Below are 25,334 nucleotides of genomic sequence, written 5' to 3' on the forward strand. Positions count from 1 at the left end.
TCACGATGTGTGACCTTCAACTGTGACCTTGACCTTAGACATAGTGACCTGGGTTGTTTGTTTTCCAAGTTATTGTGAGGTTAACAAATGATGCTAGTCTTGTGAAAATCTTTCCACTGCTGAAGAAAATATGGAACCAACACAAATATAGTTTATTTGATCCTCGACTGCTAAGTGTGACCCTGACCTAAGGCCCAATGACCTGGTTAATTTGGCACTGTGCATGTCATCTGAATTAGGTTAATAAATTGAAGCTAATTTAATGAAATTCATTCTAGTGGTTCAGAAGATATGGAATAGACATCAATTTAAGCTTTTTGTTAACTGACCTTTAAGTGTGACCTTGACCTCGAACTTAGTGACTATATAACTTGCTCTGCATGTCCCCTTGATGTAGTAAAAAAAACTCATGCTAGTTTTATGAAAATCTTTCAAACTGTTCTAGAAGATACAGAGCAGACATAAAGGTAACTTTTTGACCTTTAACCTTGTGACCTTGACCTTGGACCTAATGATCTGGGTTGTGTGCTCTGAAAAATTATCTTAGTGAAGTAAACAACTGATGTTACTTTTATGAAAATCCTCCAAGTGGTTTAGACAGAATGGCATGAACATAAAGTTAAGCAGTTTGATCTTTGAACTCCATGTGGGACCCTGACCTTGGATCTAGTGCTCTATATATTGTCTAGATGAGGTTAACAATCGGTACTAGTTTTATGAAAATCTTCCCTGCAGTAAAGAAGATATGGAGCAGACATGACTGACAGACATGTGTGAATCGAATATACTCCCCACATTCTTTGTTATGTCCGGGTATAAACAGAAATTCATGGTTAAACTTAAATTTGTATGCGAGTTGGGTATCATTTAACTTCACATGGATTTAAAACTGCACTTAAATAGCATTTGGTTACTATAGTCACAGCAAGATACAAATGGCAAACATATGCCCAAAAGAAATTACAGATGTTTCTGCATGTACAAGTAGATCTAGTTGTACTTTTAAGATTACATCAATATAGGAAAGGAACTCTCTGACCAAGCTGAGTGTAACTGAAGTGACTGTCCTTGGATCAACCTTGAACTTTGATTCATTAAAATGCTGCAAATTGTCCTTCACTGCTACAAACCTTTCAGGTAAATGAACTTGGTTGATGCAATGGTTTGAAGACAGCACTGAACACGTCAGAACAACAATAAATCAACCGGTCCAATTTACAAGAACATATTCTCACCTTGTTTCTGTTTTGTTTTGTCTTTTTCCTCTTCACTGTCTGAAGAGTCAGAATCGGAGTCAGAGCTAGAGCTGACAGAACTGCTGTCTTCACTCTCCTCTTTTTTCAGATCCTTCTCAATGTCTTTTTGAGGCACTACATTAAATTATCGAAAACAAACAACACCTTTTAGTCTGGTTATTGACAATGACTGTGTCCTCAAATTAAACAATAAGTTTGGAAACCAGTCTAAAAAGTCGGGCATCTGACTGGTTGTTTCTGTGCGCTACTTTAATACTGACCAATGGTAATACTGCACTGTGAGACTGGCTTCCAATCTATAATCTATATCCTAGGACATGTAAACTCATTATGTTTATTTTCTCTCTTGTCTATGTGCTATGATCTATTTCTTCAGTAATAGTAACTTAATTTCAAGCAATAATGCAAGACTACTATGCCAAACATCTACAACTACTGCCAAATATTACTTCTTAAGCTAAGGTTTTGAATATCAAATAATTCAGGTAACATTAAAGTAATAACGACTTTATTTATAGTGGATAACATATTTGGCTAAGCCAATTTACAATATGATCCACATATACATGGCTATATACAAACATGGATAAAATAATGACAAAATAAAACACAAAGTTATATGCTATCAGAAAAATAATATGAGAATGAAAGATTATAAACAATACAGGACACTTTATTTTATAACTGAAGTAACTATTTATGAAAATGGAGAGAGATGGTAGAGACAGTATTTCCTGACATTTAATTGCAATTATGACTTATTGTACTGTCAAAGTATTGCCACTGAAGGTACGATCTTTTAAATTTCTCCAGGGTGTCTGAAGAACGTATATGTTTAGGTATGTTATTCCAGATAACTGTTCCAGAGAAGTGCAAAGATTTGCGAAAAAATTTCTTTTTTGGCATAGGTACTACTAGTTCATCATTTTCTCTAGATCTAAGTTCACCATCGGATGTTTGCTTTTGAGTAAATTTTGAAATAAGATAATTAAGACATTGATCACGAATCAATTTATATACTAGAATTGCTTTTTTGTATTTAATTCGGTCAGAAAAAGTCATCCATTTCAATTTTGTGAATAATTCAGCAGATGGGGCATCAAATTTTTTGTCAAGAATAATTCTTGCAGCACGTTTTTGGAATTTCAAAACAGTTTCTAGAAGCTCATCACTGCAGTTTCTCCATATAGTGCAGCAATAATCAAGATGTGGCAAAATATAGGCATTGAAAAATAGCTTTCAAGAGTGTAAGTTTAGGAAAGATTTTATTCGTAAGAGAAGATATAAATATGTATTGCATTTTTTCATGGTTTGTTCAACCTGATACTTCCAGTTTAGATGTTTATCAACATGCACTCCTAAAAGTTTCTCAGTGGATGAGTATGAAAGTGCTTGACCCTGCATTTGAATAGTATTACAGATTGTGTGATTTATTTTATTGTTGTTATATGAGGCAGTGATGTACATAGCTTTTGTTTTAGATGTATTAGGAAGTATTGAGTTATCAGTGCACCAATTTTCAATAGTGTTTATATCAGCCTGTAGTGTATTGTGTACTTCCGTTATTGATTTACCCGAGGCAGATAATGTTGCATTATCTGCAAACATGTCAATTGATGATTTACTTGTGTGTAGTGGAAGGTCATTGATATACAGTATTAACAATACTGGCCCCAGAACAGAGCCCTGGGGTACACCAGCAGAAATATCTTGGGCAGAAGATAGCTGACCAACCACAAACTTTTTGGGAACGGTTCTCTAAATATGATGATAACCATGCTATAGAAGATTCACTGAAGTTGTACAATTTTAATTTGTCTATTAACAGAGAGTGATTTACTAGATCAAAGGCTTTCTTCAGGTCTAAGAAAATAGTTCCAACATAGGAGTTATTATTTATAGCAGTAATCCATTCATCAATTATGTTAGTGAGGGCAGTTTCACAAGAATGGTTTGAACAAAAGCCTGATTGTTTTGAATGGAGATTATTTATTTCTAGGAAGTTTTTCATTTGATTGGATACATGTCTTTCTATAAGTTTAGATAAAATTGGGAGTATTGATATTGGTCTGTAGTTACTTTTGTCTGATTTTGAATTCTTCTTGAATACTGGTGTTATTTTTGCTGTTTTAAATTTTTCTGGAAATTTACATGTATTTATACTTAGATTTATGATCTTCGTGAGTGGATGACAGATTATTTTGTGACTTATTTTCACAATTTTGTGAAAAGTAATGCCTGATTTCAAGATATTTAAGAAAAACATCTTCTACTTTAATCATACTGAATAATATATACAGCAATAACAAATAATATTGAAAAATAGTGCCATTAAACGTACCTGCAGAGCCTGGAGGTGTAGGTTCTGGTTTAGACATTTCTGTCTTGTCTGTAAGCAATGGTTCATGATGAATTCCTCCAAATGGAGCTGGCTCCTTTGGTGCTTCAGCTGGTTTGAACTCCGCATCAGATTCCAATTCACTGCCTGAATAACTGGATGATGACAATGATGCTGTTGACCCTTTTCTCTCAGGTTTAGCCTGTTCCTTTGAAACAGATTCAGTTGTATCTATTTTTACATCCTCCTTTTCTTTTGTTTCTGGTTGAAATTCTCCCAGTGCAGTTGACTTCTTGAAATCTTCAGGTGATTTAAACTCGTTATCAGATCTCGAATAACTTCGGTCATATCTGGATGACGATGATGATGATGATGTTGATCCTTTTCTCTCAGATTTAGCCTGTTCCTTTGAAACAGATTCAGTTGTATCTATTTTTACATCCTCCTTTTCTTTTGTTTCTGGTTGAAATTTTCCCAGTGACTTGTTGAAATCTTTAGGTGATCTAAACTCGTTATCAGATATAGAATAACTTCGTGCATAGCTGGATGACGATGATGATGATGCTGATGATGTTGATCCTTTCCTCTCAAATTTAGGCTGTTCCTCTGGAGTAGTTTCAGTTGTTTCTTTCTTCACCTCTTCCTTTTCCTTTGTTTCTGTGACTTTCTTGTTATCTTCATCAGATTCTGACTCAGAACTTGACCCTGAAGATGAAGAGGATGAGCTTGACTTCTTTTGTACTGCTTCATTTGTTTCCTGTATGATGGAAGTTTCAGCTTCCAGTTTTTTCTGTTCTGGTTTTGATTCTTTACTAACTGTGTATTCTCCGCCTGAGCTACTTGATGATGAGCTTGATACGCTTGAAGATGAAGAGCGACGTGACTCTTTCTTCTCCTCTTCTTTAATGATCTGCATTGGTTGAACATCTGATGTTTGTTCTTTCGCTTGCTCAGTTACAGATGATGAACTGGTCTCGGTGGAGGATGAAGATGAGGTCTCATGCCTTGGTTTGTCTTGAACAGCCTCTTCAGTCTTCAACGAGGCTATAGCCACTGCAAATGGAGAAGTTTCTTTCTTCTTTTCGACTTCAGACTCACTCTCAGAGGAACTTGAACTTGACGATGAAGATCTTCTTTTCTCTTCTTTTGTTGGTGTAACTTCAACTTTAACCTCACTTTTAGTCTCCTCAGACACACTTAGTGTACTCTCGCTCTCTCTCTGACTCTGTATGAACGACAACTGCTTCTCATAGTCCTTCTGTATACGCTCCTCCTCTGCTTGTCGTCTTTTCCTCTCCTCCTCCTTTGCTTTCATCTGCTCTGACATCTGCTGCTGACGTTCCAACTCCTGCTTCTTCCGCTGTTCTTCCATCAGACGCAATCTGTCCTAATAAAACAAAATCCTGTTCCAATGTTAACCCTTACCATGCTAAATTTCTAAGAACTTGTCCGTCTTATAATTTGGACAGTACCATTAACTGTTAAAAGAGATGCTTACCAAAAAGATACTGACTGAATTGTGAACAAAGCAGATCATGATCAGACTGCATGGATGTGCAGATTGATCATGATCTGCACTTGCCACAAAGATAGAATCAATTGTGTCCAGCACAATAAGGGTTAAAGCTGAATTGCATCTGAATTATCAACGCATTTTCGTCATGATATGATTAACTTTCAAAAAGTGTCTTATGGTTAAGAAATAATAAATCTGTTCCTATATTTTATCAGTTAATAAAATATGGGCAGGAGTTTGGATGCGTAATAATTAAATCACGAGTGCGTAGCACGAGTGATTTAATTATTCGCATCCAAACGACTGCCCATGTTTTATCAATTGATAAAATTATTGGAACATATTTATTATTTCGATTCTAGCAACGCAAATAATTCACATTTTACAGTACTACATTTTCAGCGTAATACGTCATTCTGGGTCATATGCTGTTACAATTTACCCCCTACGGTTAGAAAGTGTTGCACAGCCAATGGAACGTATAGATATTTGTTTCTTTTTTATCAGAATTTTGAGAAGTATTCATAAATTAGTAATCTAACAGCTCGCAAACTAATCATGAACAGAATCATCAAATTAGGCGAGTTGACCCTGTGTTACGAGTGACGAGCTTAACTTTTATATGACGTCACATCATTATGACGTCATACTTTATGTCATACATTTATGACGTCACCGCTGAATCAAAATTCACTCGTAGAGATCAGAACGTGTTTTACGGACCTACACATAAGTCAGTATGACTTTTTATTATATTTATGTTTTTGAAATGCTGTTTTCAACCGTTTGGCCCTGAAATAATTCGTATGTAATGGAAGAAGTAGAATCTCTTATGTTACAATCTTAGTGGGTGAAATGTAACAGCCAACCATATTTTATCATAGATTCGTGTATAGGCGATTTCGCTATATGTTTATATAGCAATTGCTGCGGATCGTGTTAGAATATTGTATAATTACTGCCCCCATCCATTTTCCAGCAAAACAAATCTTTTTAAGGTAATCTAGGTCATTAAAGAATACCAGCAGTATGGCAGTGCTATTATTGTTAAAATTTCTTCATTATAAGTTGCATTCATAGTTTACATTAAATTTTACTGAAAAGGGTAAAAAAAAAACACCGTTTTAAGGCCTTAATAAAGCCCCAAGGGCGTTCATAAGGGAATATACAGTTTGTTATTGTTTTTATCTGTTTAGACGTTGAATTAACAATGGAATGAAATGGAAAATACTGTTTCATGTTACAATGTGCAAGCAAAAAGTTGCACATTTTCAAAGAGGTCTGCAAGTGGTTCTATATAAGTACTGAATTTAACAAAATATAATTATTGATCTTAGTTTACCTTAGTTTTTTTTGTTTTCAACACATACAAGTAGCAAATCCTTTTACATAGTAATAGAGATGAATTAATCAAGAGGTACCCTTGAATTAAATAATTATATGTAGTTCTGATTTGCAGAATATTATCATAAAAATCTCATACACATAAAAATTATGCATACCCAGACCAGTATGAAATCTTAAACTCTATATATAATTGATGATGTATACCTGACTCTGTTGTCTCTGTAATTCAAATCTCTTCTTCCTTTCCTCTTCTGCTTCCTGCCTCTTTCTTTCTTCCTCTTCTAACTGCCTTTTTCTCTCTATCTCCCTCTCTTCAGTTTCTTTCTTCCTCTTTTCTTCCTCTTCTTTCCTCCTTTTCTCATTCTCCAGTCTTTGCCTATTTTCTCTTTTCTTTCTCTGGTACTTCTCATCCTCACTGTCCGATGACAGAGTACTCGATGAAGAACTGGAACTACTTCTTCTTACTTTTGGTGTTTCGCGCACAATCTCTTGTCGATTCGATTCCAATGTGCTCTCTGTTTCGGTGGTTAGGGAGCCACTGGTTGTGCTACGGTCTGAACGGTCTGACCTTGGTGGTGCTGACTCCTCTGATCTAGCAGTATGAACCTTTAGAAGAATAAAAATGGTTTGTTATTAGGATTATAAGGGCAATACCTCCAAAGCAACAGGGATGATCTTGCACCACTCCACACACCACCTGCCATAGGTGATCCCAAAATACTTTCTGTTTTAATTCATGTCAACACTATACGAGGTTATAATTGTGATTTCAACGTTAAATGGTAGCACTTGCATATATTGTACAATAGTTCACCTCACTTTAACCACACAAGGACAGTTCAGTTTTTCAATTTGTTTTTTTGTGGGACACATAAGTCACGGTGACTTTCCAGCTTTTCATTGTGGAGAAAGACCCCAGGTGCCTGTCTCTGCATCATTTCATCATAGATGGGCACTTGGGTAGAACCACCGGCCTTCCTTTAAGCCAACTGGTTGACTTACTTACACAGAGAATTCTACACCCCAACTAGCATTGCCATGAATTGAGATTCTGATGAAAAGGGATAAAAAAACTACATGTAGTCATATATATAATATACCCACTTCACCTACACCTCACCTGTTCATCTGCGGTGGATTAAAAATGTTTCTATTTTTTTTTTTTTAACAGAACATCTAATTTTAGTAGAAGAGCCTGCATGATGTATACCTGTACAACTGCTGTTTCAACAATTCTCTCCGGTTCTGGCGACCTCGTTTTTCTCTCAGGGGTTTGGGGTCTTGGGGTTTTTTCCCTGTCTGATGAACTAGATGATGATGATGATGAAGAAGAGGAGGACCTTCTATGCCTCTTTGGTGATCCTTCTATTGAAACAATCAAGTTAGAACTCTATCTCTCTCTCTCATAACAAAAAATATATCAGTTTATATTTAGGTAATTACCACATTTTACAGGAAACAGATACCCCCCGGTACATTGAAAAAATCTAGCAAACATGTCTTTACTAATTTAAGTTCTTGCCAACATTTATCAAAATCTTTAGTGTTTTTTAAAAGTTGCTTTTACTATGTTTAGTCACACTGACACAATTTAGGTTACAAGGTCAATTTTCCAGCTTTTGATGGTGAGGGAAGACCCCACATGCCTCTCTTCTCATTATTTTATTGCAGCAGGGCCCCTGGGTAGAACCACTGACCTTCCATGATGTAACTGGGTGGCTTCCTCACATGAAGAATTCAATACCCCAAGAAAGGAGGTTTTGTACCCACATTCAGGTGAGAGGCAAGTGATTCTACATCAGTGACCTTAACCACTCAGCCACAGAGACCACTCTTAATAAAATTTATTCTTTTGTTCTTAATAATTATCTATTTTAAGAGTAAGTACCTTTCTTCTGTGCATGTATGTCTGCAGTGACTTCAATGGACTTCGATTTTGGACCCTCAGCATCTTCATCTTCTGATGAATACCCCTCCACCTAAAATTATACGATATATGAATTATATATCAATTAAAGATATACTAGACCAAAAAGTTTACATTATTATAAAACAAAGAAGTTTATGTGTATCAACATTACTATGCATATATATTTAGAAAAGTTAAATGTGTTTGAAGAAGATTTTCTATATTTATGTAATTATCTAAAGATAAAACATTTTAGTTAAAGATGGGCATTAACCCTTAGCATGCTAGATAAACTGTCGTCTGCTGGGAATGTCGTCTGCTTAAATTGTAAAGTTCATTCAATTTGCTCCAAAATTGGAAGAAATATTGTCAGAGTAGCAAACAGCTTGGAACCTGATCAGACGCCGATTTAATCGGCGTCTGATCTGGTTCCAAGCTGTTTGCAAAGGCTGTTAAATTCACCTGCAGCAGGCTAAGGGTTAAATACGTTTAACATTATATCTGTACATACAACTATGAAGGTTGTTTTCTTGTTTCTGGATCATACATCTAGGATGATTATTTTCCATTACTCAGAACAAAACATCTTATACCTTGTACATTTCGGCCGTATCACACAGCCTTCATGTGATCACCAATTGTCACGTAACACTATGCAATACTGACCAGGCACTTTGCTGATGAAGGCTGTGTGATACGGCCGAAATATACAAGGTATAAGATATTTTGTTCTGAGTAATGGAAAATAATCATCCTAGATATATCTGTACATGTATTTTAAACTGTTTGAAGAGATGCTGTAAAATCACCAAGACATTTTTTTACACTCTCAAGCACAGACACTATTATATACAGGTACGACTGTATTTAATGCATTTCTGCCATATTTAAGACCTGACAAAGAAACTTCTATTTCCATGTTGCTCTAATATGATAAATCAAACCCTCATGTAAATTTTAGTGAATCTCGACTGGAAACTACATACTCGTCTGTGCTCTGGTAGTGTCCCTTCCTTCTCTTGTTCTTTTTCTTTCTCTGCGACATCAACGGAGATGGTTTTCCCATTTACGCGTGTCTCATCATCACGGAGACCAATAATGTGTCGGCGATCATCTTCAGTTTGTTCCACAACTTCCTCCTCGAAATCATCATCGTATTTATTCTCTGGAAGAAACAAATATACTCGTTCCTGAACAATACGAAAGATCAATCAAACGTATTAAGGAAAACTTTTTTTCTTTCAATATCTATTTTTAAAAGTAGTGCAGTTTAAGATTTAGTCCATGAAATTCTTAATTCTTTTCATCCAAATGTTCATGAAATTAGAAACAGCTTTTTGCATTATTATTCTGTAACTTCCTTTAAAATACTGTATTAAATGGTTATTACAAACAATAATTAGTTATTCATACTAAACAGTATAATAGCTACTGAGTTTTATTTCATGACAATCTTCTAAATTATCGGCAGAATTTAAAGACATATTTCAGCATACAGAAGAGACAAAGTAAGAGAACAGAACCGTTGTGAAAACTACTACTTACCAGTTCCTTCAGCCAAGAATTTATAGCATCAAACGATCACTTAATGAAGAGGTTAACACACTTACTCAATAGGGGTCACTTACTCAAAATGGTGACTTACATTTAAATCTAACATTGAGATCCTTCTCAAAACACAAGCTTGTTCAATTTTGTTTACTTGACTTTTAAGGTAGTGGACCCAATTATAAATTTATAGTCTTGTGCTCACTTTTAAGGTACCCATATTGGCAATCCATATTAATGTTTTTTCTATTTGATTATGTTTTCTCTGTATTCCATTTCTGCATTCTCTGGCTGTTATAACAAAGCAATTTTCTGGTATGGTCAAAGGAATCCTACAGCAAACGACAATATATGATCTCATGGAAATTACCGCTTATACAGGTCCATTACCTTAAGTCAAAAGAAATGTAATATAGAAAATTACCTGCCTATACCCTGCTTTGTCCTTGTAATCTAAAATTCTATCAATTTAAGATGAACATTTTTTTAATCCCAAGAACTTACTTAAATTAATGAAACTTAAGCATGACACCATTTTTTATTCAAATTATAATTTAACTGCATACAGAACTTGTGTGATGAGAAAAATCTCAATTCCGTTAGCGGTAAAAATGATCCATTTCTATTACAGTCATATAGTAGGGCCAGTTAATAAAGTCCGTCAAAGTCCAAACATTCTGTCAAACTGTCTTATTCTGAACTGCAGCAAGTCACTGTTTCAACTGATAAACAATTTCTACAAAAAATTGAAACACACCTTCTCACCAATATTTCACAACATTAAACAGTTGTTTTTTTGTACCATTTTATTGTTTGATGCAAATATTCTGAGGCTTATATGGAATGGTGTGTTTGCTCAAATGGGTAGTCTCGTTGAATGGAGAAGATAATTATTATTATCAATACATTATTCCATATATCATATACCAGCTAAAACAAGTGCTGGGGGCATGTGAGGTGTGTCAGCCACTTTCTATAACCTCTCATGAACAGACAATCAAACAAAGTCTTAATTTATTTTGCTTGCTTCCTAGGGAACTTTTCACAGATTTTATTACAATACTGGAATTAGAGTTTTTAACACGTACTATGTCAAATTCAAAAACTTAACCTCAGAACAATGTAAACTTCAAAAATGATTTCACAATTTATTCAATGAATTTCTAAATCCAGAAGATAATATATGTATTAACATTACAAACATTGGCTATAGTTCAAGTTAAGAAAAACAGAAACTAAACATTTAGGGTCATACAGATAAAAAAGTACTGACAAACAGTTTACTGATGGTAGGACAGTAAAAGAAAATCAACTCTTCGACAAGTAAAATCTTCCAAAAACCTGTACTGAATTCACTTTTCAAGGTCCGAAGGATTTTTGCATGTACTGATTAATCATTTAATTTCATGGGCAAGAAATTATTTAAGTTCTAGACACAATGGCTATTACATTGAGATATAAATTTGACTATTTTTAACTTTGAACACAAAATGAATGTGAATTTTACTTGTTCATTGAGATTTAATTTCGTAGATTCCAACCACAAAATCAACAAAAATTAGTCTGCCACGAATATAAATGATTTAACAGTATGTCTTAAAACAGTAATAGAGTTTAAGTAATTCATGGAGGTAATTCCAGCAAAAAGTTACACAGATAAATGCATGTTTATTTTTACTGTGCTTAATACAATTGCTCAAATTATCAAAGGTTCTGGAACTACCATGGTTACTGGTGCTATGCTCTTTTACCGAGTACCATATGAAATAATACGAGCAGAAATGGTTTACAATACTTTCCTATGAGATGACTTTCATGTTCACAGCTTTAGTGCAGTGTACTCAAAAATAAATATGGTGTACAGCATAACAGATCATTACTAGTACTTCAAATTTTCATATTCTATCATTGTACATATAAAATGACATTGTTAAATGCAATAAAAGGTTAACAATATTTTCTTAGGCACATATGAATTGATTTTATTGTTTACAACAAAGGTATAGTACACACAAAAGTCTTTTAGCACTTGAGATTAGTAAATTGACACAGCATGGTTCATATTCAATTCTCGCATGTGATAAATAAATATATAAATGCACTTCAGCTTTTCTCATATAGTTCAAAACACACAATTTCACGATTACAAAGAACAATTTATTTTTTGGTAACAGAATTTGAAATTAAACTCAAAGAAAAATATTCAACTGACAAGGAGCCTAATATGATATCCATTAATAGAGTCACCTTAAGAACAAGAACTGTCCAAGGAGACACATACTAATCTATCTGGACGCTGGATAGTCATATCTAAAATACTAGAGCTATCACTTGAGTAATTTCTGTGTCATACAATGCAGCTGATGATGTGGATAAACTGTTTTACGTTTGAATAATATCAAAACTTCAACCTAAAATTTTATGTAAAAAGGGCACATAACTAATGAAATATTGGTGACAGAGTTATGGACATTCTGTCTTTGATGTAGAACAGCTATTTAATATTACCATTTGAATCAAATCCTCTTTGTAAATACAGAGATAGAGTGAAATTGCCTTTATGTAAAAAGGGGACATAATTCATGAAATACTTGTGTCAGAGTTACACAAGTGCAAGTTAGGAAAGCTCTCCACACACCTTGTATTATCAAGCTAAATTGCATGAAGTCTGATATATATTTGTAAATTTAAACTGATTTCACAATAGGAACACATGACAAGATACAAAGCAAACAAGTGGTGAAACAAAGGAATATATTGGCTTTGAGATGTGGTCTTAAAGGGATTTGTAAAGGCAAAATGCAAGAAAAGAAAGACTGAGTAACAATTACAGTTTTGTTCATTTTTAGACAAAGGCTTCAGTTTAAAGGCATTCAACCTTAATGATTTGATTAATTATTTCCATTATGTCTTACTGCTTCTTAATATTTTGCAATTCAGTTCTCTGTTTTATTTAGAATGTGAACTAACTTGCCATTAACTGTTCAATTGTTTCATGTGATCGTCTTTTCTTCAGTTTGTGTTCCTCACTCAATTTATACCCTTCAACATTTTCATCTTTCACACTACTTAGATCTAACTTCAAGTCTCCTAACTCCTTCAATGATTCGTTTTTCATCTGCCCGCCATCTAAATCAGCTCCATTCTTTATCTCATCCCCTAACTTCACATCCACCACCTCGTTTTCTTTCTCCCTTACTGAAGTATCTTCTACTACCTCAGTAAAACTCCTTTCCACTCCTGACTCACTATCAGATTCATTCAACTGCAAGGACAACCCTGTCATCTTTTTTTCTAGCTTCAGTTTTAACTTGTCCATACTTTCTTCAACTTTTCTACATTCATTCACACTCCCCCTATCTCTAAGAGCTTCACTTACACTCCTTTCTGATACAATACTCTCAGACTGTTCAATACCGCTATCGGAAATTGTGTTACTATTATTAATAATCTGTCCATCAAACCCTTCAAACAAACTTTCATAACTTTCATTATCATCAACATCATCCTGGTTACAAAAATACATCATGTCGTCATCAACAACTTTTCTTGGTTTTTCTATCAATTCCATTTTCTGGTCGTTTTTCATGTACACGACTTCTGGCATTCTGTAGGTATACTCCTTTACAGGGGGACGTCTCGCAAATCTAGGTGACTGCTGGACACCTAAAAGAACATCATAAAAGATCTTCTTTCTATCTTGCAAACAGTGCAATAATTTGTATACAGTTAAGTGTTAGGTGAATACACTCATATATATGAAGTGCGACAGGTATTAGTACCATATTTTTAAAGACAATATATGCAGATCACCAAATATATCTGCTTTTGCACATTTGTGTACTAAAATATACACGATTTATAAATATATTTAATTCTTTGAAATACGAAAACAAAACTCCAAAGAAAATTCAATGTAAATCAGCCCAGAAGATCTTTTACAATCATTCTATAAAGCAATATGGATATGTTCATGTGCAAAAAGCATCCATTCAAATCATAGTTTCATTAAGGATTACCAGTTAAAAGGTGAACAAAATGCAGATAACAGATGTGAAATTAATAATCATAATCTTGATAATTCATGTATAATAAACAAAATAAATGTTAAAGAAATTTACAATTCTGACATGTAAGGCAGAGAATAAATGCATTTTGAAATTTTCTTTATTAAATTTTTGCATAAACTTGTACATTTTTGGAAAGGTTTTGTAAAAGTTAATCGGCTAAAAATGAAATCAATTATAGTTCTCACAAATAGGAAGGTATCGGTCACTGAAGGGAACAGAATATTTTACTGATGACAAAGATATTCTGATTTTGAAAAATATCTGACATAAATTAGGTGTGCCCCTTAAAATGTATTTATATTTCCATTTGATCATGAATTGGTGAAATAAGTATATCATGAAAATAGAATCATAATTAATGTCAATGCAACACATCATAAAGGTTAATCCACTGCAAGATATGCTCTTACTTGACATGCCATCTCTCTGATCTAGGTAGTTCTGGTTTCGGTCAGGTTTTTTTAGCGTCACTGGCTTTTGCTTCAATTCCTTTTGCAAACTTTGTTTAGCCAATGCCTCTTGTTCTGCTAGTTTCCTTGCTGTTTCATCTGCCTCCTTTTGCATTTCCTGTTTGGCTTTTTGTTCTTGTTCTGAAAGTCGTCTTGCAGATTCTTCTCCTTCTTTCAACAAATTTTCTTTAGCTGAAGCTTCTTGTTCAGCTAATCTTTTAGCAGATTCTTCAGTTTCTTTTTGCATCATTTCTCTTGTTTTCTCTTCTTGTTCTATTAATCTCTTCTGTGTTTCTTCACTTTCCTTCTGGAGTTTTTGCCTTGCTTCTTCTTCCTGTTCTGCTAACCGTTTTGCTGTTTCCTCACTTTCCTTTTTCATTTGTTCCTTTGCTTCTTCCTCTTGCTCCTTCAATTTTCTTGCAGTTTCATCACCTTCTTTTCTCATATTCTCTCTTGCTGCTGCTTCTTGCTCAGCTAGACGCTGAGCTGCTGCATCCCTTTCTTTCTCCATTTCTTCTCGTGCTTTTTGCTCTTGCTCAGCCAATTTCTTTTGTGTTTCATCACTTTGCTCTGCTAATTTCTTTTGGGTTTCTTCACCTTGCTCAGCAAGTTTCTTAGAGGTCTCTTCACTTTGTTCCAACAGCTTTTTTGATGACTCCTCACTCTGTTGTGCTAACTTTTTCTGACTTTCCTCACTCTGTTCTGCTAATTTTCTGCGAGTATCTTCACCTTCTTTCAGTAACTTCTCCTTAGCAGCTGCTTCTTGCTCTGCAATTCTTTTTTGTGTTTCCTCACTTTCCTTTTGCATTTGCTCACGTGCTTTGTTTTCCTGTTCTTCAAGCCTTCTTTGAGTCTCAGCTCTCTCATTCTCCATCTGCTCCTTTGCTTGAGCTTCTTGTTCTGCCAATCTTCTTTGAGTTTCTTCAGATTCCTGCTTCAACTTTTCCCTTGCTGCTTCTTCTTGCTCCATCAGTTTCTTCTGGCTTGCCTCACTCTCTTCTTGCATTCTCAATTTTGCATCTTCCTCCTGCTGCTGTATCTTTTTCTGTGATTCTTCACTTTCTTTTAACAATCTTTCGGTGGCATCTTGCTCTTGTTTATCAATTTTGTCCAAAGTTTCAGTTAAAGTATTGTCAATCTGTTTCTGACTATCTTCAAGTTGTTCACTGATTTTAGTTTGTGTTTCGTGTAATTGTTTATCAATTGTTTCCTTTGAAGCCATAAGCTGGTCTGATAAAATCTTTTGATTGTCATCCAGCTGTTTAGAAAGAATGCCTTGAGAGGTTGCAAGATCATCAGAAATGACCTGTTGTGATGTTGCAAGCTGTTTAGACATTGTGTCCTGTGACTCCTGAAGTTGTGTTGTGAGTGTCTGTTTTGACTCAACAAACTGTTGAGAAAAGTTTGCTTTTGCTGTTTTGAGCTGTTCAGCTATAGTTTCTTGTGCATCTTTCAACTGTTCTGCAATCATCCGTTGTGATTCTTTAACTTGATCTGCTATCATTGTCTGTGACTCCTTTAGCTGATTTGTTAATGCAATCTGTGTATCTTTCATTTGAGTTGTCAGAGTGTTTTGTGACTCGGTCAACTGTTCTGACAGAAGCTTTTGTGAATCTTGGACTTGATCACTAAAAATCTGTTGCGAATCTTTGAGCTGACCTGCGAGAACATTTTGTGAATCTTTCACAAGTTCTCCAAAGTTATTTTGTGATTCCTGTAACTGATCTCCTAAGATTTTCTGAGATTCTTCTAACTGGCTGGCCAAAGCTTTCTGTGATATATCTAGATTAGTCCTTAGAGCTGTCTGGGAATCTTTTAACTGTTCTGTAATTGTATCTGTTGCTTCAATTAACTTGGTTGATAGATCACCTTTAACTGTTTCACCATGCAAAGATAAAGCTCCCTGTGCTTCACTCAGATCTTCCGCAAACTGACCATGTGCTTTCTCCAACTGTTCAGCAAACATCTCTTGCTGCTCTTTAAGCTTTTCACCAAACACCTCTAAACACTCCTGGAGTAATTTTTCAAGTTGTTGTTTTCCATCTTCAACCTTAGCATCTATGTCCTTTCTAGCTTTGTTCAAATCATTTTTCAATGGGTTTCTCTTGGGAGATGGTGATCTTCCTCTCCCACCTTTCTTTGGTGACCGTGACCTTCCTCTAGCCTTGGTGTTTGCCTTATTTTTCTTGACTTTTACAGGTACCTTCAATATATGTAAGGCATAGGCTTCAGATACACCTGGATCCACAGGTTCCTCCAAAATTTGCTGCAGTATTGGCTTTTCTTTTACAACTGGCTTTTCTTTAGTCTTCTTAGGAGATTTTACTTTTACTGGTTTTGCCACTTCTTTCTTCTTCTCAACCACTTTCTCATTATCTGTTTTCTCACTCATATTAAATTTAATGTCAACTTTAATAGGTCTTGGTGGAGGATGATCTAGTTCCAAATCAGACACCTCATCAGCTGTTTCTTGCAGCTCAGACCCTGGTATTTTTATGTTAATATTACCACGTTTGCCTTTTCCTACTGTAACCCTTCCTGCATCTGACTCATCTGTCACACCATGAATTTCAGTATCAACTTTATTTTTTGATCTATTAGCACCAGAGTCAATATTAATATTAATGTCCCTCTTTCTAGAATTTGTTCTTACAAGTGGTTTTCTAGGTGTTTTATTCTTTAACTGGCTGTCATCTTGATGACCATGGCTATGGCTGAGGCAGTCATGAACTGGAGGGTAAAATTTTGCCCTCATGTACTCATAATCCTCTCTTTCTCTCATAGACATGGTTCGCCTTGCAGACAATGGTCTAAGGCCCTGTGAATGATCCATATAAGCCCGATCCTCCCTCTTCCAAGCAGTCCGAGGTCGGTTGTATTCTCTATATTCTCTTTGACTACTAATTCCATTCTGTGACCAAGAAGGCAACCATTCTGGTGCTGAGGTATTTCCTGCCCAATGAGAGGCTGAATCCCTACTCCTAGTTGCAGATGAAACTGATCTGGATGAAACAGAACCATCTGATTTGTAATTAGGCCTGGTCTTTATTTCTGAATATGATCTCCTCAACCTTGACTTTGGTCTTGCATATCTGTCATCAGATTCAGACTGAGACGTTGATGATGTTACTGCATCCTGCTTCTGCAGTCTTGGATGAAGTCTTGCTCTCTGTGGATGGCTCTCTGTCATTGATGTCTCATCTACAGAGGAGCCATAGTCAAAATATTCAACCATCTCCGAAGGATCATCTTCCATTTCTCCTTCTTCTTCTTCTTCAATACCTGGCAAGTCTATATCTGGAATCACAGTTCTTTGAAACTTCTTAACATGGACAACATCTGCCTTTTCCTCTTTGTCATACTCCATTTCTGCAGAGATGTTGCCTGGACAATCTTCAGAGATTTCAAGCACAACACGTTTACCAAGCTCATTTACTTGATTTAGCAGCTCCTTATCACTTTCATTTTGAATATCCACAGAAAGTGGTACACCTGTTTGGATAAAATATGAATACTTGTTTTATATTTGGAATCAAAAACATTTAGCAAATGAAGTTTGCACATCAATAACACTTACACTATAGGAACACTGGCAACTGTATTGTTTAAGAAATAATATATCTCATCCAGTGATTTGTCGTTGAATAAAATCATTATTTGGAGTTCAGATGCGAAGCTGCGCCCTTGTGATATAATAATGCGCATTTGAACGGCAAACAATGATTTTATTCAAGAGCAAATCACTAAATGAGATATATTATTTCAATTCTAACACGTTACCAAGGATTTTTAAGTAAATCTTTGACGAAGTCCATCAAATACTTGACTGTTTTTTGTTGGTTTCTTTTCCAATGCGCCACTATGCCGTTTTACTCTATGATGTAATAACTGTGATGTCAGAACAGTAAATTGTTGTAAAATAACATACAACTTTCAGCCTTCTTTGTTGAATAAGAAACTGAATCAATTCGTGTTAGAATTTTTAATAATATATCAGCATGTGAAAATAGGCTTTTTAAATTTCTTTTTTAAAAGATATCTTACAAGACAGCTTTTCTTTTAATGAAAATACATGTATATATTTTAGTTAAAAATAGTCAACAGACTTATAGTTTCACCACAAAACTTCCTAATACAATCATAAAGAAGCATGACTCCCACATTTTGTTTTCAGACAGAAAATTCATGATATATCATAAAGGCATTTATTTACCTCTTTAGGACATAATTTACCAGCATTTTTAAACAGCTTTAATTTGAAAAAAAAGAAAAAGAGAGAAAATATATTTCATAACATCTGTAATATGGTATCCTATGCAACTACAAAAGAACATTCTGATCTGAATTGTTTTTTAAACTTTAGTCATTCCACCATACACAGTTTTCAATTATAATTTTTTGTTGTATTAAATAGAATACTTAGCTAGTTGTATTTTTTATAAAATTAAAAATGGGCTTTTTATTTTCTATTGGTATTATCAAATATTATGGTGGAATTTTAGACACTTTGATCAGAATATTCTTTATGTTTCGAAACTTTCAAATTATTAAAATGTTGGCATTAAAGTGAATTTATTTTGGAAAAAACAGTTATTTTCAACTGCACTCTGTTATTGGGATCAAAACAAATGAATGATGGAATGACTAAATTCCCCTTTTTCAACATTTTGATTAACAATATTTTCATATCCTCTTTGAAATATATATAAATCAGTAAAATATGATATAATAAAATTACCTGAACATATGAAAAGTTCCTGTTTTGGGGGGATTGTAGCAATTCAAAAATCCTGCTAAAGAAAGTTTTACAAAATATTTGAAACATTTCAAGACTAACCATTATGTATACAACACCATTGAAACAGAAAAACTCACAAATTACTTTTTATTTATCTAAAATTTACACAAGCATTCTTAATCTGTGTAATTCATGCTTTCTTTTAAGTTTTCGTCTTTTGTTCACAACATTTTAAAATCAGCTTTATTTTCTTGTTACATATAATATATTATGTCCAAAAGCCACGCTCTCCCAAACTTTTAATAGGCTCTCAGTTCCCCCTCTCCAAAGTAACAAATTCCTCAATTCCTCACTGCTTTCTCTACCATTCTTTATTATCACTGCCACTCTCATCCTACACTCCCAACAACTCTAAAAGAAAACTTATCTCACAGAATTTAAAGTTATATCACAGCCATTCCACTGATCCAACAACTCTTACAGAACAGTAAACTCACAGAGTTTAAGACTGCCTCATAATTTAAGCTTATCTCATTATCTAACAGAATTTAAGCTTATCTAAGAGCCATTCTTTGCTCCAAACAACTTTCACAGAATACTTATCTCACAGAAATTAAGCTTGTCTCACAGGATTTAAGCTTATCTCAGAGCCATCCGTGCTCAAAACAACTCTCAATGAATACTTATCTCACAGAATTTAAGCTTAAGACTATCTTCCTAGTCTTTGTTTCCATTTGTCCTTAGCATCTACAAATAATCTTAGCTTGATGAATTTGAAGAATTTAGTTACCAAATCAATAATTAAATTTCTTCTGCAAAGTTTCAAACATATGAAAAGAAACAAAAAAGAATTTAAATCACCAATGCATTAAAAGAGGTGTAACAAAATAATAAAATTTGTTTGTTCCACTTCTCCCACTTTTTATAAAATAATAGAATACACAAATACATCAGCTAAAATTTGTCTAGTAAATCCTCATGGTATAAATTGTGACAAGTTTTGTTTTGTAATATTCTAAACAAAATGACTTGTTTTTATAACTCACTAAATCATTCACAAATCAGAATAAAACCATAAAGAAAGTCATCAATCATGCAATACAATCTCATGCATACCAAACAACAGCTATCTGTAAAATAGTAATGTCCACCATAATGTACTGTCTGAGGGAGTTGGGAATTGTAATTTTACTGATCCAAGAAAATATTGGTAGTTGTCTATTGTTTAAATTTTTTATTGAAAACCATTTTAGTGACAAGTTTACTGTGGTCTTGACCTTTCACCTTCTGACCATGAAGATCAAATAAGTTAGCTATTGACCACAAGTAATTCTCCTACCAAGTCTGACTACTGTATGTCTAAATGGTGTACTAAACAAATACAGTATATCCTCTCTTCTCCAGAAGTGGGTGGGAGATAAAAATAACAGTTTTAAAATGGTTCATATATTCAACATAAAGTTAAAACCAGCCATTCACCCTTAAGTAGATCAGTATATATACATCTCTGAAGTTCTGCGAAGGACACACTACAATCATTGTACACATAAACACATTTCTGAGATACTGAAGAAAATATGTAAAGTACATTATTAGCTATAATTTTTTCCTCTAAATTAAATTCTGACCAATACATGCCAATGTTATAACTGTAATGCAGAACTGAAGTACTGTCAAAAATATTTCACTGTCTTAATTGTGAACTCTTTCAAAAACAGCTGTAAGTCTTAATCATCCCTTTTTTTTCAAGGGAAAGAATCTACTGTAAAACTTTCATACAAATGTATCAGTCAGACATTTTCTTTTCAAATGACTTTTTTTCTGTAGATTCTGGATAATCTTTCACATACAACATGTATCACTTGACCTAGTTCGTACACCAGAAAATCTAGTATCAAATTTGGCTCAGATTTCATAGAGATAAACACTTTGGCCATATTTTATGAAAATCAGGTAGAGTATTATCCAAGTTTCTCAATGATTTGACCCAGTTACATAGTTTTTTGACCTCAAGTACACCACTTTTGAACTTGATCTAAACTTCATACAGACAAACATTCTGCCAAAGATGTATGATGACCAAGTTGAAAAAGTTGCCTCTTTTAAAGTTTTCTATGATACGACATAATGACCAGTGACCAGTGACCAAGTAACAAATTTATCCTACATTGAAAACAGACAAACATTCCGACCAAGTTTCATAAAGATCTGGTAGAAAATATGACCTCTACAGTGTTAAAAGTCAAACTGTTGAGAAATGACAACATTGGATTCTGGACACAGTAAGTCACCTTAAGCAATTTGTGCTCAGCAAGCTAACAATCATACCAACAGCATCAGTTGGTGTTAAAGCTAATGCTGGTGGGTAAAGGGGCAATTTAATACTTTCCATTATCTCTAATGAACAGACTTGATCAAACTGAGTCTGCAATTATTTTTCTTGGTACCCACAGGATTATTTTCATAAATTTATTCAACTATCACTACAACATTCTTTAAGCACTGTGCGATGGCTGTAAAACGTCTTCTCATAAAGAACGCAGTGGTTATTATTACAGTTCTGTCTTTTGCAATCAAGGAGAATGTTCTGTTATAACACAGTTCCCTGGTAAGGGGGATGGGGGTGCATTAAGGGGTGTTACACATTCCATTACCTCTTATGAACAGACTCAAACTGAGTCTACTATTATTTGGCTTAGTACTAACCACTCATTGCTTCTAAAGGACGCTCCTTTTAAAATTCATATAATAGAAACAAACAGTAGAAAAGCTAATATACCTGGTAGGCAGGTGTTCTGAGCAAAGGTTTTGCAGGATTATATATTGAGCAAAATGTTAAAGCTGCAAAAAATATTTACAAATCACACACTATGGCAGTAACAATTGCAGAAACGTCACTGTATCCTCCTTAAAAAGTGATTTAAGTCAGATATTGAACAAATATAACACTAAGTAAAACTCTTAGGTAAAATGTTTTCTTGCTAAGATATTTCAAAGTTGAACCATGTTTTCTAATGTAAAAGAATGCCATGAAGGAATTTGGCAGATGGCTATCCAAGAAACATTTGTGTAAAATTTGCTAGAAGTTGAATAAGCTACTTAAAGAATATGGTTTTCAATGTTTTCTACATGGCCATACTTGCCAGTGTGTTATAATATTTAGGTCAAATGTTTCTTAAAATAAGTACTTCATGGTTTTTCTTCAAAAAAGAGAAAGTTCCTCTGAAACTACAGTCAAACCTGTATTAACCAACCAGCCAAAGGAACTACACAACATGGCTGCTATATACATGTGCCTGCTTAAGACAAGCTGATAAGAATAAAATCTCAATTTCAAAAGTTAATTGACAGGCTTCTTAAGGCAGGTGGCTGTTTAATACAGGTGACCGCTAAGACAGGTTCAAGTGTACCTAACTAAAATTGAAATAACTTTAGACTATTACTAAATTTACTTATGACAGTAGATATGTAATAGAGAAAATGAGTTTAAAGTCATTGATTAAGGAGAATACAGTGCATACACAATAGCAAATATAAGAAATAAGTAACTCAGGCATGCATTTCATGGGTTATTGAACTGCGCAAAGTTAAACTGGAATTTTCCTACAGTTTCTTGTCATTAGAAAAAAATCATAATTATAAAAACAACTACACGAACAAATTATAGAATAAAATATCACAACAATAACACATATGTATACATTAGCGACGACTTTATTCAAAGTAAAAATCTGTAGGTCTTAATTCCCACGGTGATGCATTTCAGACGCTTTAATATAAGGATTGCTTGTAAGATGCATCTTGTAATATTTTTCAGTGTTCTTGATTTCTACACCAGTACTGACACGTTCTCCACAAGTAACTGACAACTTCTCCACATAACATGTCAGAGGTGGAGGGCAAATGACTTCTGACATACAGGATTTTGTCATATTGTATTGAAGAACATACGCCATGCCCTGGCATGGAACTAACAACCTCGAAGTCCTTTTAGTTATGGTAAAAGTGCCTCAGTTTGAGCAAATTCCACTGAATACTGTGAAGTCATCAATTTGTGTGGGGGTGAGGGGACTACTTTCTTGAGATTTCATAGTTTCGTCATTCCAAGAAATCAAAACCCAATGGAAAATGAAATATCCATATAAAAAAGTCATTTTATCTTCTGAGTTGAAACCAAAGAATTCATATCCTAATGAAATAGCCTTTCTGGGAAAAAACAAAAGTTAATGCCCACAAAATTAATTTCTTTCACAGTAAAACTATAACAGATCACGCATTATACAATTTGTACCTTTCAAAATGTCTTAAATACTAAAACCATATCATTTATGTAAATTAACTGAATTCGGACAATGGTTTAATTTTACAGGGTTAAACAATGCCCACTCCATAGAGAAACTAGTTACGGTATGTAGTTATTAAAATATAGAAGTCACATGTATTACAACAGTTACTGAATCATTAGTATAAAATCATTTCAAACTATGGCAAAACTTTAATGGTTCGATACAAAATATCTCTACTTTTCTTATGTGCCTTACTAATTGTGTCTATAGATAAATTATAACAATTTACACAAAATCTAAACAATATATATGTACTATATTCTTGAAAATAAAAAAGTAAAGAAAAAGATTACAAACATACACAAAACATTACACAAAATAATGTAAAAGAAACTAAAATAATGATTGGTATATATATTTTACAGAAATTACCATGACAACCAGACAGTCAAGGTTGCTATAGAAACTGTAGGAAAACATGCTGTGTTGTTACCCAGGTGACCAGTTCAAACAAATATATTTCAGAAAATTTTCAATTCCAATCTTTAGTTTCCAAAATTTAACATTTAAATCCCAAATTTGATATTCCAATCGACAATGTTTCTGTCAGCTCAAATTAATAGCAATGTCCCATGAAATGTATGCTTTCAAACACTCAATTGAAGTTCTCTCCATCAAAACTATTTATGTACAATCTTGAATGTTCACAAGGCTCTGTCATTCACCAAACTTCTAAAGTCCAACATAAAGAGTTAAATTCTTTCTAAAAGTAAAATAATGAGTGTGAAAAAGATGTTTATTTAAAGTCCAATTACAAATTTTTGAATGCATTTACAAGATCTAAAATTGTATTTTCAAAGCATTTATTATCTCCCCTGGCTGTCATTTTAATGTACAGTTCTACCAAAGAAATTTTTTAAAACAGAATTTATAAAAGCAACATAATGATAACTCTCTACCCTGGAATATTTATACACCATGACTTCTGTGTTACATGAGCTGCACCATGAGAAAACCAACATATTGCGTTTGCGACCAACATGGATCCAGACCAGTCTGCGCATCCGCACAGTGTGGTAAAGATCCATGCTGTTCGCTAAAGGTTTCTCTAATTCCAATAGGCTTTGAAAGCAAACAGCATGGATCCTGACCAGACTGCGTGAATACGCAGGCTGGTCTGGATCCATGCTAGCCGCAAACGCACTATGTTGGTTTTCTCATGGCGCAGCTCATATCTTTTTTTTTAAAGAATCAAAAGTATATTAACATGGTAACTTATTCAAAATCTTTGACTTATTTTACGAACTACTAAGAAAGATAAACTGAAACATTGTCCAGTTCTCTGTAAGTTGTCTGAACATCAAAATGACTGCCAGCATTGTAAAAGAAAACAAACCAATAACCTAAAATGTGAACAGTTTTTATCTGTAAATTTAGAACAATTCAGAAGCTATTTTCACTCAAGGACTTTAAAACAGAAATGTTTGTGACAGTTTACAATTTCATAGAAATTAATACACTTTAGATTATCATACATATTACACTAAAAAAGTCGTTGACCTGTTCTATAAAAATGCAGAGTAATTTCCATTCTATCACATTCTCAACTATAAGCTCCTCACTTGAGAAAGCTAACTCCATTTCCTTAAAAACCACTGTAAAAATCGCATCAATTGCACAATTTATTTCAATATGCCCTAAACAGATCAGTTTTCATACACATTAAATATCTCATTTTAGCACTTTTTCTGTCTAAAATAGATTTCAGAAATCATAATCAAATACACAGATTTGTTTTGAAATGGTCTCCTGAGAGAATTTTTGTTGCCCTGACGATGCAACGGTATCATCATGGCAATGCACAAACCACGACAAAC

The 25,334-nt window shown here is 34.0% G+C and overlaps 2 protein-coding genes across 2 annotated transcripts in view; both read right to left on the bottom strand.

Moving 5' to 3' along the window:
• Positions 1-22,466, bottom strand: part of LOC128546201 (plectin-like) — a 33,859-nt gene extending 11,393 nt beyond the window's left edge. Inside the window, exons 1-8 of the mRNA XM_053525908.1 lie at positions 14,155-22,466; positions 12,885-13,580; positions 9,353-9,531; positions 8,346-8,436; positions 7,668-7,822; positions 6,662-7,063; positions 3,598-4,981; positions 1,236-1,370 (exon numbers count right to left, since the gene is read on the bottom strand). Of these exons, the coding sequence (XP_053381883.1) occupies positions 1,236-1,370; positions 3,598-4,981; positions 6,662-7,063; positions 7,668-7,822; positions 8,346-8,436; positions 9,353-9,531; positions 12,885-13,580; positions 14,155-17,800 (6,688 nt within the window). The 5' untranslated portion in view covers positions 17,801-22,466. The remainder of the gene's footprint in view (positions 1-1,235; positions 1,371-3,597; positions 4,982-6,661; positions 7,064-7,667; positions 7,823-8,345; positions 8,437-9,352; positions 9,532-12,884; positions 13,581-14,154) is intronic.
• LOC123540819 (uncharacterized) lies at positions 11,050-14,136 on the bottom strand. Its single transcript, XM_045326134.2, has one exon. It carries the CDS (start codon positions 13,519-13,521, stop codon positions 12,880-12,882), a length of 642 nt encoding a protein of 213 aa, XP_045182069.2. The 5' UTR covers positions 13,522-14,136; the 3' UTR covers positions 11,050-12,879.
• Positions 22,467-25,334: the final 2,868 nt, after the last annotated feature.

The sequence above is a fragment of the Mercenaria mercenaria genome, chromosome 16 (genome assembly GCF_021730395.1).
Source record: "Mercenaria mercenaria strain notata chromosome 16, MADL_Memer_1, whole genome shotgun sequence".
Taxonomy (NCBI): Eukaryota; Metazoa; Mollusca; class Bivalvia; order Venerida; family Veneridae; genus Mercenaria; species Mercenaria mercenaria.

Coding starts and splice junctions, on each gene's coding strand:
- LOC123540819 (XM_045326134.2), bottom strand. CDS start 13,521: ATGCCAGAAGTCGTGTACATGAAAAACGACCAGAAAATGGAATTGATA.